Source organism: Carcharodon carcharias, chromosome 1, assembly GCF_017639515.1.
Source record: "Carcharodon carcharias isolate sCarCar2 chromosome 1, sCarCar2.pri, whole genome shotgun sequence".
Taxonomy (NCBI): domain Eukaryota; kingdom Metazoa; phylum Chordata; class Chondrichthyes; order Lamniformes; family Lamnidae; genus Carcharodon; species Carcharodon carcharias.
The window spans coordinates 13,383,753-13,401,076 of record NC_054467.1 but is presented as its reverse complement, the minus strand read 5'-3'; the positions used below and the strand labels follow the sequence as shown (position 1 = coordinate 13,401,076).

At 41.5% G+C, this 17,324-nt stretch overlaps 2 protein-coding genes across 7 annotated transcripts in view; one reads left to right on the top strand and one right to left on the bottom strand.

Annotated features, from left to right (window-relative positions):
* gstcd (glutathione S-transferase, C-terminal domain containing) overlaps positions 1 to 824 on the bottom strand; it is a 165,250-nt gene extending 164,426 nt beyond the window's left edge. For 2 of the 5 annotated variants that reach the window (XM_041184177.1, XM_041184214.1), the window contains exon 1: positions 752 to 824. The gene's annotated coding sequence lies outside the window, so the exon portion shown is untranslated. The remainder of the gene's footprint in view (positions 1 to 751) is intronic. The other 3 variants (XM_041184185.1, XM_041184194.1, XM_041184205.1) reach the window with 3 other exon arrangements.
* Positions 786 to 16,123, top strand: ints12 (integrator complex subunit 12). 2 transcript variants are annotated; one of them, XM_041184225.1, is made up of 7 exons: positions 786 to 895; positions 1,048 to 1,203; positions 5,862 to 6,014; positions 6,572 to 6,753; positions 9,546 to 9,705; positions 10,014 to 10,163; positions 14,694 to 16,123. In XM_041184225.1, exons 1-7 carry the CDS (start codon positions 827 to 829, stop codon positions 15,255 to 15,257), a joined length of 1,434 nt encoding a protein of 477 aa, XP_041040159.1. In that variant the 5' UTR covers positions 786 to 826; the 3' UTR covers positions 15,258 to 16,123. The 2 variants fall into 2 exon arrangements, with proteins under 2 accessions (XP_041040159.1, XP_041040167.1); XM_041184233.1 differs by having other exon boundaries at positions 863 to 950.
* Positions 16,124 to 17,324: the final 1,201 nt, after the last annotated feature.

Below are 17,324 nucleotides of genomic sequence, written 5' to 3'. Positions count from 1 at the left end.
TCCAAACAGCAAGTAATTCATTATGGCTTAATGGGAGCACTCTTACATGTGAGTTAGAAGGCTGTGGGTTGTAGTTCCACTCTAGAGACATATAATCTAGAGACATATACCTCAATGGAGGACTCATGCCAAATACATCACTGCTAAGGTGGAATAACAAATTCATTAGCACTGTTCAAAGAACAGCAAGGGAGTTCTGTCACTGTCCTGGGCACTCTAGTTAACCCTCAACACACTAAAACAGACAATCTGGTCGTTTATCTCCTGGCTGTTTGTGGGAGCTTGCTGTGTTCAAACTGGCTGTTGCATTCCCTACACTACAGCAGTGACTGCACTCCAAAAGCGCCTCATTGGCTGCGAAGCGCTTTGGGTGGTGCTGAGACCGTGAAAGGTGCTACAGAAATGCAGGTCCCCTAGTTGAGGGAAGAAGCGATGTGTTGCCCTACTTCTGATTTAATAAAACTACTGGCAGTTTTGCTGCCTCAGTCTCAAGTTCCGTTCTGTTCGAATAGGTTTGCAGTCTCGGGTCTGATTACAAACCAGACTGGAACATTCCCTCCGCTCAGCAAGGAGGGATGGAGACTTGGCTGAAGGAAGGCGAGTGAGGCCGCGCCTGGCTGGCATGAAAGATAAAACCATGCAGACTCCCGGAGCTGGGAAATAACGAAGGATAATTGTCCAGAGATCTAGCAGCTGATTTATAGGTATCAGTATCCCCTCCCCCTATCCAGGTACTCATATTCCTAGTTACCTGAAACCCACCGAGGGCAGCCGCTTGTTTAATCGACACCCAAGAGTAAGGGGACCCAATAGATGGACGGACCGGATGTTACCCGTTGCTAGGACCCAAAGACCCCGGGACGGATATAAAGGTGGGACCGGAAGTCGCGCGAAGGTAGATGCTGAGTTGCTGCTGTGGTGACATAAGCGGGTCGGGGGACGTCCTCGAGGTTGCTAACCTGTAAACGTTCGGTTATAATGAGGCCAGCTGGGTTTCCCCGTTCCCTCCCTTTAATTGTATCTTCTTTTCTTGCTTCACACTTGTAGAACATGGCTGTTCCCAACCTGGAGCTGGACCCACTCTTCCTGAAAGCCTTGGGTTATCTCCATTCAAAAAGTAAAGACTCGGCAGAGAAACTGAAAGCCCTGCTGGATGAGACCTTGGCCAGAGGCAGCGATTCTAGCTTTCGACAGACACAGAAGGTGCACTTTTCCTTATATAAGTAAAGCTGACAGCTTTTGACAGGGAGGAAGAGGGGGGGGGGGGGGGGGGGGGGGGGGTCACTGATTTTAAAATGGTCACCGAGAGAGTGAAGAGGGAACAAAAAACAAAAAACACCTGGAAAAACTCAGCAGGTCTGACAGCATCTGCGGAGAGGAGCACCGTTAACGTTTCGAGTCTGTACCACCCTTCGTCAGAACTAAAAAAAATATAGAAATGAGATAAAATATAAGCCGGTAGAGGGGGGGTGGGAGGGACAGGTAGAGCTCGATAGGGGGCCAGTAATAGGTGGAGGCCAAGAAGAGACTGCCAAAGAGAGAGATTGCCTGAAGCTTCTTTATGCAGACTTAGTTGTTGGAACGCTGAATGCTTTGTCACAGGGAACAAATGAGGCAGAGACCACTGCATCCTTGAAGGGAGGACTATGGATAGAGTGCAGTGCAGTGGAGTGATTAATAAAAGCAAAGTGCTGGGAGTATTCAGTAGGTGTGGCAGTGTCTGCAGGGAGAGAGAAAAGAGTGAATGTTTCAGGTTGATCTTTCATCAGATCAGTGGGATCAGTTTTGGATTTCTCCAGCAAAGAACTGGCACAGGCACAATGGGCCTCAATCAGTGCTGTAAATGTCTAGGAGCTGGTATCATTTAAGTGATGTTCCCCTTATAAAGTGATTCCAGGTAGTTCTCCATTTGGCTGATTACATGGTGACTCTACCAAGTATTTGGGTACATATTTGCAATTTTTGAGATGAGTGAGAGAAATAACCTGAAAGGTTACTCAAAGAAAAATCACTGCTCAGGGAAGTTGAGCAGGAAGGTAAGAATGGTGGGGAGCAAATTAAAGCTGTAGGCCTTTTAACAAAATATTGAGAAAATGTATGGCTTAATAAGAAATGGCTTCATGGCTGTGAGTTTCTGTTCTTGTCCATTACAAAGCAACACCAACTAAATCAAGTTAATCCTCTTATAGATGTGGGAAAATCAGAACAGAAGCCTTATTTAGATCACCTAGTGGCCAGGTGTAAAACAACAATAGAAACCGCAGAGCAAGTTTCCTGTCTTAATCAAAAACAGAATTACCTGGAAAAACTCAGCAGGTCTGGCAGCATCGGCGGAGAAGAAAAGAGTTGACGTTTCGAGTCCTCATGAAGGGTCATGAGGACACGAAACGTCAACTCTTTTCTTCTCCGCCGATGCTGCCAGACCTGCTGAGTTTTTCCAGGTAATTCTGTTTTTGTTTTGGATTTCCAGCATCCACAGTTTTTTTGTTTTTTTCCTGTTTTAATCCCTTGTCTGGAATTGGTGTGTTAAAAGGACAAATGAGAGGATGTTGGAAATTAAATATTGCACTATGCCTCAAATTATGAGCATTTTTCCATTGAAAATGCTGGTTACAGTATGTTTTATTATGTCATATGTGGAATATCATCAGAAATGGTACAATGAGAGGCACATGAAACAATGTACAATTAGGTTTCTACCTGCGAAAGACAATTGGAAACTCTAACCTCGTCATCAAAAACCATGTGCATTCTGAGTGTCATTATTTGTGAGGTGTTAAGTCTTAAAGCTTAATCTGTAGATGTGAGGTACATTACTGGTATCTAAAGAATGTTTATATATTTGCTTTTGCTACTATTGTACATTTATATTTATTCAAGAGGATAGGCAGTTAACACACTCCTAGGCATAACCAACTTGAGATGCTTTTTGATCTTTGCTTGCTCCATGTTGTGCAGCATAATCTTTCCCACCCCCAACCACAGAGTTGAGTTCAGCAACCCCCTGTTTGAAAAACATTTAAATGCAAAGTTACACCCTATCACTGTCAGTGATGTTGCTTCAAAGCTCTGATACGTGATTGTGAGAAAGAATACATTATTTATTTTAAATGATCATCCTCTGAATATACTAACATTTTTAAAATAGGTTAAGAAGATTCTCTGGCGATCATCTATCAGTATGTCTCAGAAGGTTGTACTGTCAGCTCTGAGGCAAAAGGTTATGGATCCAAATGCCACTCCAGTGCTTGAGCAGTCAAGCTGACACTTCATGCAGTACTGAGGGATTCCTGCACTGTTGGGAGGGACCCTTTTTTAATGAGGATTTAAACTGAAGCCATGTTTGCCTGTTCAGATGACTATAGAATATCCCTTTAGGAAACTACATTCCCCCTGAACCACCCCCATTAAAAATAGATTAATTGGTATTGTATCTCATTGCTTGTGGGACAATGGTGCACAAATTGGCTGCCACATTTGTCTGCACAAGAGCAATGTCTACACTTTGGGGCATACTGAGAGATTGTGAAAGTTGCTATATAAATGCAAGTTCTGTCTTGACATTTTTTTGATAGAGAATAATGTATTGTTACTTTGGAACTATTAAAATATGTACAACCCCTTCCCATTCTGACCTAATTTCACTTTTTTGTCCCCCTGCTGAGAGTAACAGCTTGTTTATGTGGTAAACTAGAAAAACAGAATCCAAGTTCCTTGCTGTCTTATTGTGCCTGCTGGTACCTTGTACAACATATATCAAAGGTGTAAGACTCTCCTAACAGAGAGCTCGCAGACCAGCATTTTTCTTGAATGATCTTGAATCTGGAACCTTATAAGGGCACAACAGATGAATTTGTTTCAAAGGGAAATAGCTAGGCCACAACTCTTGTATGTTTAATTTGTGACCAGCAAATTTGAATTGTAATACCCAAACTGCAGATAGTTCAGTGCCTCAAGTCTGTTCCATCATTCAGTAACATCATGGCTAATCTGTACCTCAACTCCATTTACCTGTATTTGCCCATATCCCTTGTTACCCTCACTTACCCTTTGTCTTGAAAATTCCAAATGACTCAGGAGCCACAGCATTTTGAGGAAGTAAGTTCCAGATTTCCACAACCCTTTTTGTGGAAGAAGTGCTTCCTTAATTCACTCACTGTTGGCTTAGCTTCAGTTTTGAGATTGTGCCTCTCATCTGGAATTCCCCCGTAAGTTGAAAGATTTTCTCTATATCTACCCTTTCAAGTCCCTTAATCATTTGATTTGATCACCCTTCAAACTTCTAACCTCGAGGGACTAAAAGGCAGCTTTAAGCAATAATAAAACTCTACTATTATTATGGTGAAATTATGTTGTTCCTACTCCAAGGCCACTTTATCTTCTTTGAGATTCAGTGTCCAAAACTGGGCACAGAACTCCAACAGGGGTCTCGTCAAAGTGTATGCTAAAACATCACTCCCTTATTTGAATTCCAACCCCATTGTGAAAAAGGCCAACTTTCCTTGGTCTTTTTAATGCGGTATCTGAAAAATTACGACTAAGACTCAGTGGGTTCTGCTATTTCGAGCAGGATCAATAGAGAAGGAACAGCCAACAGCATTGGCACAATATGAAACCAGACTGATTTAAGTGATTTGCACTCCTCCCATCCCCTTTACCTCTCTATATGCTATGCAAGCCTGGTGGCAGCGCTATTAACCATGATTCTGTGTGTAACTGACTCACCTCCCCTACCCACAGTTCTCTACTAGGTTAGAATTACCACAGGTGGCAAATACTCCAAATTGTGTCCCTTGTTTTTCTGCTCTCTAGTGTAATTTGTCCCGGCATAACAGAGAAATTTGTCTGGACATATCAACAAGTGCTTGTGGTTTCCTGTAACAGCCTGATTTATATGAGATACTTTGACCGTATTATTGAGTTCTTCCATCATTGTAACACTTCTTGGAAATCCCAGATATCTCTAAATTACTGGACTGCTTGTCCCCCTCCAGTACTGGATGAGCAGAAGTTTCTTTCGCCTTCATTTTGGAAGGACCAAAGTCTTCGGCCCCCACCAGAAACTCTGTTCCATAACTGAATCCCTCTCCCTGGCAGCTCCGAGGCTAAATCAGCCTGTTCACAATTTGGTGTTATAGTTGACCGGAAGGTGAGCTTCCACTAAAACCACCTATTTCACCTTGTAACATTGCATGACTCCAGCCTTGCCTCAACTCATCCGCAACTGAAATCCTCATCCATGCCTTTGTTATCTCTAGTCTTGATTATTCCAGAACACTCCTGGCCAACCTCCCACATTCCCCCCTCTATAAACTTGAGGCCATTCAAAACCCTGCATCCTCCCCTTGTGCGTGCTGACCTGCATTGACCCGTCGATAAGCAGCACCTCAATTTTAAAATTTTCCTCCTTGTTTTCAAATCCCTTGATGGTCTTGGCCTTGCTCATCCCTATCTCTGTAACCTCCTACAGCCTTACAACCCTCCAAGAAATTTGTGCTCCTCTGATGATGGCCTCTTGAGCATTCCTGATGCTAATTGCTTACCTATTGGCATCGATGCCTTCAGTTTCCAAGGTCTTAAGTCCTGGAATTCCTTCCCTAACCCACCCCCCACCCTTCTCTAGTCTTTTTGCTTCCTTTAAAAGACATTCATAAAACCTACTCCTTTGGCCAAGCTCTTGGTCAGGTGTCCTGATATCTCCCTATGTGGGTCTGTGACAAATTTTGTTTGATTCTTCAGTCACACGCCATGGAACATTTCACCAAGTTAAAGGCACTATATAAGTATCAGTTGTTGTTGTGACCAACTGATTTGCCTTAGTTCAGAAATCATATTGACGTTGATGTATACTCCTTGCTTAGGAAGTTGAAACACCTAAGATAGCTACTAGCTCCAAATCCAGTTCTACGAAGCAAGATTCCAAAGTGTCCTCATCTCTGTCATCAGGCAACAATGGAAAATCCAGTTCCAATGAGAAAACCAAGAAGGAAGCTGAGAAGAGACCAGCTGAAAAGGTAAGGAGTTTCTGGCTGAATTAGTTCTACAACTAAATGTGGATCTTTATATATAAAAACTGTTTACTGTACACGAGGGAGTTCAGATTATTGACAATGAACTGTAAGCAGTCATGAATTGGAACAATATATCTAAAATCTCACCTTGTGCGAACGTGCTTATTAAATGTCTGATTTTTATCCTGAGAAAAGTTATTTTAAAATAGTTCAAAGGCAACAGGATCATTTATAACAGGAATAAAGACAGAAAATGCTGGAAAAACTCAGCAGGCCTGACAGCATCTGGAGAGAGAAACAGTTAACATTTCGAGTCTGTGTGACCCTTCTTCAGAGGGTCAGACCTGCTGAGTTTTCCCCGCATTTTCTATTTTTATTTCAAATTTCCAGCATCCACAATATTTTGCTTTTATCATTTGTAACGGGATTTGATCTTAAATTGGTTGCTCTGTATTTTGCCCTAAAACAAGGAATATAAGCATTTAAGGTGCTGTTCTTTATCTTAATTTATAATGGTTGACTGATTAGTTAACTCTGCAAATGTTTCCAATTTTTGAAAGGTTAAACTAGACCCCCTGGAGGGAGTTGACCCCCAGAAAAAAGCCAGGCTGGAGAAAGCAGAGAATCTATCTTCTCCCATCACTGTTCAGTCCAGCAAAGAACTGCCGATGCCTGACTTACCTGGCTTCGAGAGCGCAGAAGATTTTGCCATGGAAATGGGACTGGCGTGTGTCGTGTGTCGGTATGAGAGATTTTTACTTTTACAAATTGATCATCTGGAGCTTTGCACACATGGAGCTGAGATCAAATGTAGTGTTCAAATTACGTTGAGTTAAAGAGAGGGAAAAGGATTAGAGCGCATGGAGGTGATTAATTCCTTATCTTAAATCCATATGTTCTGTCCTAGCTCTTAATCTATCCATCATAAACTCCAATGTCCATATTTCTAATGAGAGCTGCCTAAGTAAATGTGTCACTTTCTAATTGGACTCATTTACTAATAGATGACATTGTAGTTCCTCTTTATCTGATAGTTATGGAACAGGAGTTAAAAACTTTGGAATTATTCAAGATGTAGGTTTATTTTGAGATGCAGAAGTCATTAGTTACAGCAGAGGGATAAGCAGCATGGCAAGAGGCCTTCCTTTGCTTAACCTTTGAGTTCTCAATGTGGGCCACAAGCATCCTAACTGCATGTACTCCTGAGTCGATCTGTGTATAGAGTCTGTATAGGATAGCTATGACTTTCCTTTCCTGCCACTTCCACTTATTTCTAAAAGAGGCAATTGAGAATGCAAACACTTGGGAAATTTTGCTAGCAGTGCCAAGTTCCAGGATAACCTTTGTGTTCTGGTGACCTGAAAGATATAAAATTCAGAAAATAAGGGATAATAAGTTATATTGTGTGCTGTGCATGTGTACATGCATGTATGTATTCTAAAGTAATAATATGTACCATTCACATGACTTTTTGAAATGTGCTCTCAGTTGTTTAGTTAATTGCAGAGTAGCATTGGGTACATTCCATAGTTAATTATAAAGGAACCTTATGACAAGGTGTAGTTTCAAAATCTCCCCAAACAAATCTTTGAATGTTATTTTGAAAATCTTAAATGGGCAGGTGACAATAAAGGGACCCACAAAAAATGAGAGTTCAGAAATTTTCAATAGAGCAAGTCACTAATCGGGGTGTGTGGTTATTGGGTGGGGCAATGCATTTTTAACACTTGTTGTTAGGACTTGTCTTCTCTCTATGCTGGCTGTAACAGATATGGGTAAAACAAAGTCAGACAGCTGCAACACTGCTCATATTGCATCATCATTTGGCAGCCTCAACGAAACAGCTGGATAACTTATTCCATTTTGATATGCAGCAGATTTACAGCATTTCACAAAATATCAAATTTTGCATTGACTGTAACAAGTCATTCTTGCCTTTATCTGTGCCCTTCAATTAAAACACATTCCCAGGCACTTCCGTCATATTGGTTTTCACAGCTATGCAGCTGAAATAGAATTCCCAGCAATTTGAGCCCAGCCCGATGATCAACTTTCTTCTACTTCTGGAAGTCATCATACTGAAGAATTAGTGACCGTTATGTATTAACTGCAAGTTTACTAGTGACGTTCAGTCTATTATTCACAGAATCACACAGTGCAGAAGAGACCCCTCACCCCATCGAGTCTGCACCGACACATGAGACACACCTGACCTACCTACCTAATCCCATTTACCAGCACTTGTCCCATAGCCTTGAATGTTATGACGTGCCAAATGCTCATCCAGGTACTTTTTAAAGGATGTGAGGCAACCCGCCTCCACCACCCTCCCAGGCAGCGCATTCCAGACCGTCACCACCCTCTGGGTAAAAAGGTTTTTCTCCACATCCCCCCCCAAACCTCCTGCCTCTCACCTTGAACTTATGTCCCCTCGTGACTGACCCTTCAACTAAGTGGAGCAGCTGCTCCCTATCCACCCTGTCCATGCTCTTCATAATCTTGTACACCTCGATCAGGTCGCCCCTCAATCTTCTCTGCTCCAACGAAAACAATCCAAGTCTATCCAACCTCTCTTCATAACTTAAATGTTTCATCCCAGGCAACATCCTGGTGAATCTCCTCTGCACCCCTCCAGTGCAATCACATCCTTCCTATAATGTGGCAACCAGGACTGCACACAGTACTCCAGCTGTGGCCTTACCAAGGTTCTATACAACTCCAACATGACCTCCCTACTTTTGTAATCTATGCCTCGATTGATAAAGGCAAGTGTCCCATATGCCTTTTTCACTGCTCCACGAACATGCCCCTCCGCCTTCAGAGATCTATGGACACACACGCCAAGGTCCCTTTATTCCTCAGAACTTCCTAGTGTCATGCTGTTCACTGAATACTTCCTTGTCAAATTACTCCTTCCAAAGTGTATCACCTCACACTTTTCAGGGTTAAATTCCATCTCCCACTTATCTGCCCATTTGACCATCCTGTCTATATCTTCCTGTAGCCCAAGACACTCAACCTCACTGTTAACCACCCGGCCAATCTTTGTGTCATCTGCAAAATTACTAATCCTTCGCCCCACATAGTCATCTATGTCGTTTATATAAATGACAAATAATAGGAGACCTAGCACAGATCCCTGTGGTACGCTACTGGACATTGGCTTCCAGTCATTAAAGCATCCTTCTGTCATCACCCTCTGTCTCCTACAACTAAGCCAATTTTAAATCCACCTTATCAAATTACCCTGTATCCCATGTGCATTTGTCTTCTTTATAAGTCTCCCATGTAGGACCTTGTCAAAGGCTTTGCTGAAATCCATATAAACTACATCAACTGCACTACCCTCATCTACACACCTGGTCACCACCTCAAAAAATTCAATCAAATTTGTTATTGGGGGATAATCTGTACATTGCTTTGAAAAGGGTATAATACACTGAAGTGCTGATATAATAATGTATACTTTAACAGAATAAGATAGTCTGTTAAGTTTTTAATGGCACTAATAATGACTGTTTGCTATACTTATAGCCAGATGACTGTTACATCAGGCAATCAGCTGGTAGAATGTCAAGAATGTCACAACCTTTACCACCAAGACTGCCATAAACCCCAAGTGACGGACAAGGATGTGAACGACCCACGGCTAGTATGGTATTGTGCCCGCTGTACAAGGCAGATGAAGAAAATGGTAAGAGTTTCTTTTCCAGTCAGCCCACATAACTGCACCTGAGTGCTTGGTGATGTTAATTTTAGCAGGTGTTTCACAGAAGATGAAAATGTTGAAAATGACTGACTGGCTAAAATATAGTGATGATGGGCCAGGGAACGATAGGTTGAATGAAATAAACATTATTATTACCGAACAGTGTGATGGTGTGAGCTAGAAAAGTTGCAAAATATTTTAATGGTTGAAATCAAACTAGGGGACATTTACTATCACAGTTACCAAACTCTGATAAGTATGTTCATCACAGAATGTTATTTCCTTATACTTAGGCGCAGAAGACACAAAAGGCCGCTCCAAAAGCTTCCAACTCAGTTGCTAACACTGCTCCTTCAGTAAAGGATCCCTTGGTGAAGAAACCCGAAATGAAACTTAAACAAGAAGTGACCACGTTTCAAGCATTCAAGAGAACTGAAGTAAAGGTGCAGTAACTGCCTTTTGTACAGGTTATCTTTGCTGATGAAGGTGGGCAGCTAAAAATATCACCCAGTGTATTACTGCTTAAGCTTAAAAATTGCTTCTAGCCCCTTTTGAAAGGCGATGTCGTGTATAAGGACTACTGTACAGTCTACTGTAAATTATCTTACAATTTGAATGAACAGATAATTACCTTTTTTCTTCGTTAACCAAGAAAATTACTTCTGAATTACCAGGAGTCGATAGTAAGGTACAAGAAGTATATACCAGTCAATCTTCCACGTAGTCGCAGCCAAGAATCGTCTTCAGCTGAAGCAGGGCTAAGGGGATCAGCTGGGTTAAGGAATGTGTATAAAGCTATTCCAACAGTCTTGTTTGCAATTCTTTAGGTTCTTGCAGCTTAGAAGGGCAATTAGAAAAAAAACACTTCAGGGATGTTGGGGAACTTTATCCAGCAAGAAATCAGTCCTTTGTGGCCAAAATCTAAAAGATATTCACTTAGGTGTTATCTATAAAAGCCAAAAGCTCTGGTTCTTAGACTTAAATCAACTTTAGATCAATTGAATGTGTGAATTATTATTTGGTACTTTACAAATATGATGGAATCTGAGGAGCTTCTTCAAATCAATCAATTATACCTCTCCTCATAAAACAGCTATATAATGGCATTGTGACTTAGAAGGGAGCATTGTTCTTTGTATATTGTAAGACTCCTAAAAGCTCGCACAATAAACCTCTTGTTCTGGATGTCTTGTCCAGGTACAGGGCATAGCTGCTCCTAAAATATGTTAGCTGAAAGTGAAAACCCCACAATGTTCTCGTGGTGATTCTGTCAGCGTTGCTGGTGGTAACACCACTTGTTTATTTTGGCGCAGTACTCAATCAATTCATCTGCATGATCACATTGGGAGAGTGCGCATCCGGAGAGGCCAATATTCTATAATGTGGGATAGGTAGAGCTGTACCTCCAGATTTGAGAAGAGAAGGAAAGGGCCCTTGGAGGTGGGGTGATGCTGCACTGTAAGGCATCCTCCCAGACATGCAGGATTCAGCTTCTGTCCTCAGATCAGGGAACGCAAAGGAGCAGACTGCACAGAGAGAGGTGAGCCCCAGGAATGAAACAGAGCACCAGTCTTTAATTTTTGTTTTTGATTGCATTGTTTCGTGCTTCTCACTGGTGGGTTAATTAGAAAGGGGAGGCAGGTGCATAATTAGATTAATTGAACTATTTATACCACTAATTTGATGTTTTGCATGCTGTTCTGGATTCCAGCTGATGTTTTTAGAACCATAAAAGGTTGCAGCAAAGGAGACGGTCACTTTGTCCATTGTGTCTTCACCAGCTCTTTGCTAGAGCAATCCAAAATCAACCTGCTCTCTATCTGCACAGCCCTGTACTTTCTGCTGGCTCAAATATTTATCCAGTTTTCCTTAAAATTCAGTTGAAAGTTTCTTACTGGGGAGTATGGCTCATTTGAAGTTCAAAAAAAAATCAGTTAAAGAACCACTGAATGCAGACAACCTTTATGAAAATATATACTAATGAGAAATGTTTTCCACATTTTTATATAAAATCAATTTTAACGTAGGGATGCTCAACCTGTAGCTCTGGAATCACTTGTGGCAGGAAGCCCTATCAGTCGAGCCTTAAAAAAAGACTTGCATTTATTTATTTGGTGCTTTTCACCACCACCGGACATCTCAAAGTGCTTTACCGTGCTTTTGGAGTACCTTTTGAAGCATTGTCACAGTTGCAATATAGGAAACATGGCAGCTAATATACACACAGAAAACTCCCACAAACAGCACTGTGATACTTAAACTTAGTTCCTCCAGTCCCATGCAGGACAATAGGCAGCAAGACTCTGTCACAAGCTTTTTCGCTCCAACCCAGATGGTGTCCTGTTCTTGAAGGCTCCCCTTAACTGTACTTCGCCAGGTCATCTTTAGTCGGCCCCATCTCCTTCCATCCAGTGTTGTCCACTCTACTGCCACTCTTGCTTATGTTCAGCAGCAGGTGCAGTACATGTCCTGCCAGCCTCAGTCGTCTCTCCGTCACAATGTCTGACGGGCACCCCTGACCAGTCCTCTGTAATACTTCTTCGTTGGTGATAACCAATGCCGTCTCTCCACATGATGCCCAGGAAAGACGTCAAACTTACGTGACACCTTGCTGTTCTCTTCCATGTCTCACTGGCGTGGATTGCAGTTGGTTGCACTGTGTAAATGACCAGAAATTTGTTTTTTGTGCTGTTGATTGAGGGATAAATATTGACCAGGGTACCAGGGATAACTCCCCTGTTCTTATTCAAAATGGTGGAATCGTTTACATCCACCTGAGTAGGCAGATAGGGCATTGTTTTATCATCTCATCTAAAAGACAACACCTTCAACAGTGCTGCCCTCCCTCAGTACTGCACTGGAATGTCGATTTTGATTTTAATACTCAAGCCCTGGAGTGAAACTTGAACCTGGAACCTTGTGACTCATTGGACCCACTGAGCCTTTAAAGCTGAGATTGATTTGTGTTCCTTAATTGCTGCTTGTCCCATGTGAAATTTGGGGACCTAGATGTTTGTTTCAAATGCAACCACATGATTAGTAGATAAATCCTGAACAGAAAAGTTAGTTCATTTGATGTCTTCAGCTTAAGATGCATAACAAAATGGATTTAATCTTTATCTCTATCTTTATCTTTATCTTAGCCCCAAAAACTCTATTTGAAAAGCAGAAGGCTGGAAATCTAAAATAAGGACAAAATGTTGGAAAGACTCAGTGGGTCTGTCAGCATCTGTGGAGAGAGAAATAGAATTCATGCTTCAGGTCAATGTCCTTTCATCAGACCTGGAGAAAATTTAGAAATGGAATAGGTTTTGAGCAAGGGTTTTGTGGGAAAAGGGACAAAAGGAAGGTTTGTGTCGGTTGGAAGAGAGGAGAGATTGAATGACAGAAGGGTTAGTCTTCAAAGACAAAAGGAATGGTGATGGGGCAACAAAGGGAACAACAAAAAGCAGGTGTGCTGCTGTCAGAAAACAAAAATAAGAGGAAAAACTGAAAAATGCAACAGAAAATATTAAAAAGGAAAAAGCAAAGGAAAACATAAAGGTGGGAGCAGAGTTAACAGTCTGAAATTGTTGAACTCAGTGTTGATTTCAGAAGGCTGTAAAGTGGTTAATCGAAAGATGAGGTACCATTCCTCGTGTTTATATTGTGTTTCACTGGAACAGTGCAGCAGGCCAAGGACAGAGATGTCGGTGTGAGAGCAAGGGTGGCAAATTAAAATGGCAAGCCACTAGAAGCACAGGGTCATGTTTGCGGACTGAATGGAGGTGCTCCGCAAAGCAGTCACCCAATCTGCCCAGTTTAGAGGCGACTACATTGTGAGCAGTGAATACAATATACCGTATTGAAAAAAGTACACATAAATTGCTGCTTCACCTGGAAGGAGTGCTTAGGGCCTTGGATGGTCAAGAGACAGGAGATTAAAGGACAGATGTTACATTCCTGTGCTTACATTGAAAGGGACAGTGTATTGGGTGTGATAGAGCAGTGGGCCTTTTTATTTAACCCTAAAACTCCGTGCAGTGTATCTGTCAAAAGCTTAAACTTGCCTGCCTTAAAGCATTGACTTAATTTATGTGACTTGTCCTTGTTAAATAAATAGACCATCAAAACCCTAAAACTCTTTTCCATGTATCCTGATAAGGTTCATTCCCGCTAACAGGCCTAGGCAACTAAAATGTTTCAGCTCAGTATGTTTTGCCCAGACTGTTGTAGTACCACAATTATGCTGCAATCATCACAGTCACCAACAGATAGCTTGTCAAGTTGGATCATCTTCATGTTTTAGTTTGTGAATTAAACGCTATGCATTAAGGAGGGGTAAAATACTTAACCAGAGGTAATTAAGGACAAAGTCAAGTTCACCTGTCACTCCTTTGCTTCGTGATCTACATTGGCCTCTGTCTCACCGCCCCACCCACCCCCGAGCACATCAATTTTAATATCCTCATTCTTACTTTAAAATCTCCCCATAGCTTTGCCATTTCCCATCTCTATAACCTCCTCCAGTCCCACAACTCTCCTACTACTCCAATTCTGGCCTTTTGCGCATCTTCCAGCTTCCTTTACCCCATTCTTGGCAACCTTACCTTCAGCTGCCTCGGTCTAAAGCTCCGGAATGCGCTTTCTAAACTTCTCCAACTCTCTCTCCTACTTTAAGATTCCCTTTAAAACTTACCTCTTTGACCAAGCTTTTGTTCACTTGTTCAGATGTCTCTTCCTTTGACTTGTGTGTCAATTTTGTTGCCTTATTGGACATCTCTGAAGCCCCTGGGCCGTTTTGCTATGTTAAAGGTGCTATAGATGCTATTTGCTGTTGTTGCAACCAACTTTAATGTAAAAGCCACTGGAAGAGTTGAGTAAAATTTAAGATTTGCCATTTATAAAGTGCTCGCTGATGGACTATGTATTTTCACCTTGCTCAAAACTGTTCTTTTGAAGGTTAAAACAATTTTTTTCCGTTTGTTTTGCAGACATCCTCATCTGCTTCTGGGAATTCCTCCAATTCTAATACTTCCTCCTCTTCTGTTAGTGGTCTTACAGGATGGGCTGCGTTTGGAGCTAAAACATCTACTGCAGCACCATCCACAGCTAAACTGGGATCATCTGTACAAAGCACCAGTGGGAAGCCCACTGCATCTTCCACGAATCAAAAATCAGTGGGTCTGTCTGGACTGGCAACCTCCAAAGCCGGGCTGGGGTCAAAAATGACCACAGGCATTAACTCCAGCACTGCACCTATTAAACCACCCCCTCCCCTAACTCTGGGGAAACCAAGCCTCAACCGATCATCCAGCAACGACAATGTTAGCAAAGTAGGGCTCACTGGGCCAGGGAGCAGTGGCATCCAGTCCAGCAGTGGGAATGGAGGGGGCACATCGACTGGCACTGCTGGTAACAATGGTGCCAAGACACCCACCGAAACAGTCAACCCTTCTGTCGTTAAGTTGCCAACATCTCAAGAGTCGCAGCTTAATGCTATGAAACGGCTCCAAATGGTAAAGAAGAAAGCAGCACAGAAGAAACTTAAAAAGTGAAAGTTATGATGTCTGAATGGTTGTGGTTCTCTGTTGTCTTTGTGCTTCTGCACAGAAAAGCACGCACCTCATCATTGCCAAGGAGACCAACAAATTTGCACCCTTGGATTTGCCCTTGTACATGGAAATGTCTCTTCCAGGTTCTCTTCATAAGATTTCTTTGTGAGCAGTGATAAAGAACACAATCCCCTCCTGCCCCTAAAGACTTCCTGAAATGTACCTAGTATTTGTGGTTGAGGGAGGACCTTTATTGTTCTGAGCACAAGCTGCAGAATTAAGGCATTAATCAGAGACTTTTGACACATGGGAATCAAGAGATCACTCTGACAGAGAACTCTTTAAAGTAATTTTATAATTGACATTTTTAACAATTTCCTGCTAGCATTTTTAATATAAAAATGTATCTGTTTTCAACAGATTTATGATGAATCAGGCTGTTTCCTTATTAAATATATTCTGAAGCAGACCTGGCTGATTTGAGATCCAGCAAACAGTGATCTTGGTTGTTAAGCAGCCCTGCGTCTATTTATAGGGATAGTCTCCTCCTGTGTCTACAAAATGGCAGAGGCCTTCTTTCTAAACTTATTCTACAGTTTAGCAGACAGAGGAATCCTTCCCCTGAAATGTTTAGCAAATGAGTTCTTGAGAGGCCAAAAAGGTTTTGCACTTCTCAAAATAAATCTTGAAAGTTGTGTGAGAGACCAGCTTACTGTGATGTTGAAAACAAGGGTGATTTGAATTCTGTGTCAAATAGACTTTTTTTTTTTTACATATTTTGTCTTTTGTGTATTACTATTAATGGAGATGTTGGCTCCATTTGGTGAACTGCACTGGTATTAAAAAAATAAATAAAATTAAACCCTGTATATTTTTGTGTGCTGTACAATGCAAGGTTGCCCTAGAAGAACTTGCATTTATGTGGTACCTTTCATATCTTCAGTGAGTTCCAAGGTGCGTTACAGCCATTGGGTACTTTTTAAAGTATCATTTTTATTATGTAGGGGGAAAAAGTTGCCCTAGAAGAACTTGCATTTATGTGGTACCTTTCATATCTTCAGTGAGTTCCAAGGTGCTTTACAGCCATTGAGTACTTTTTAAAGTATCATTTTTATTATGTAGGGGGAAAAAGTTGCCCTAGAAGAACTTGCATTTATGTGGTACCTTTCATATCTTCAGTGAGTTCCAAGGTGCTTTACAGCTATTGAGTACTTTTTAAATTATCATTTTTATTATGTAGGGGGAAAAAGTTGCCCTAGAAGAACTTGCATTTATGTGGTACCTTTCATATCTTCAGTGAGTTCCAAGGTGCTTTACAGCCATTGGGTACTTTTTAAAGTATCATTTTTATTATGTAGGGGGAAAAAGCAACCAGTTTGCACACACAAAGATCCTATAAATGGCACTGAGATTAATTGTGTTTTTTGCTGTGAAGAAATATTGGCCAGGACACCAACAGAGCACCACTGCTCTTCTTCAGACAGTCACCAGGGATCTTTTATATTCATCCTGACAGGTAAATAGTTTAAGCTCATTTGAAAGATGGCACGCCCGACACTGCAGCACTCCCTTAGTCCTGCAAAATATGTCATGGACTTTTCCCCAAACTCATTGATTTCTGTGATTCTTAGAGATTAAGTGAAATTTCTCTGTGACACCAGCCATAACGTTTTTTTTAAAAAAGAAAACCCCATAAGTGCAACCTTGTACCTTCCAATATTGAGTCTTGATCAGTGGCATTTCACTGATGATGTTTCCATAGAGCCACTGGGACAAGCACCAGAATCCAATTTGAGTGTTGAACGATTGGGAACATAGCAATAGGAGTAGGTCATTCAGCTCCTTGAGCATCTTCCAACATTCCATTACATTTTCCATGGCTGATCTGTACTGTGTCTCCATTTATCTGTTTTGGCTCCATATATCCTAATGGTAATATCTATTTAAAAAGCTATCTCCTTAATTTTCAGTTGTCCGTGTCCACATCCTTTTGGGAGAGATTTCCACAACCTTTTTTTGTGACAAGATTTGTCCTAATTTCTTTCCTGAATAGCCTAAGTTCCAATTTTA

Bases quoted from the DNA above. Each gene is read 5' to 3' on its own strand.
- ints12 (XM_041184225.1), top strand. From the start codon at position 827: ATGTTACCCGTTGCTAGGACCCAAAGACCCCGGGACGGATATAAAGGT. The intron at 896-1,047 runs GTAGATGCTGAG...TCACACTTGTAG, and splicing joins GGACCGGAAGTCGCGCGAAG to AACATGGCTGTTCCCAACCT. The intron at 9,706-10,013 runs GTAAGAGTTTCT...CCTTATACTTAG, and splicing joins CAAGGCAGATGAAGAAAATG to GCGCAGAAGACACAAAAGGC.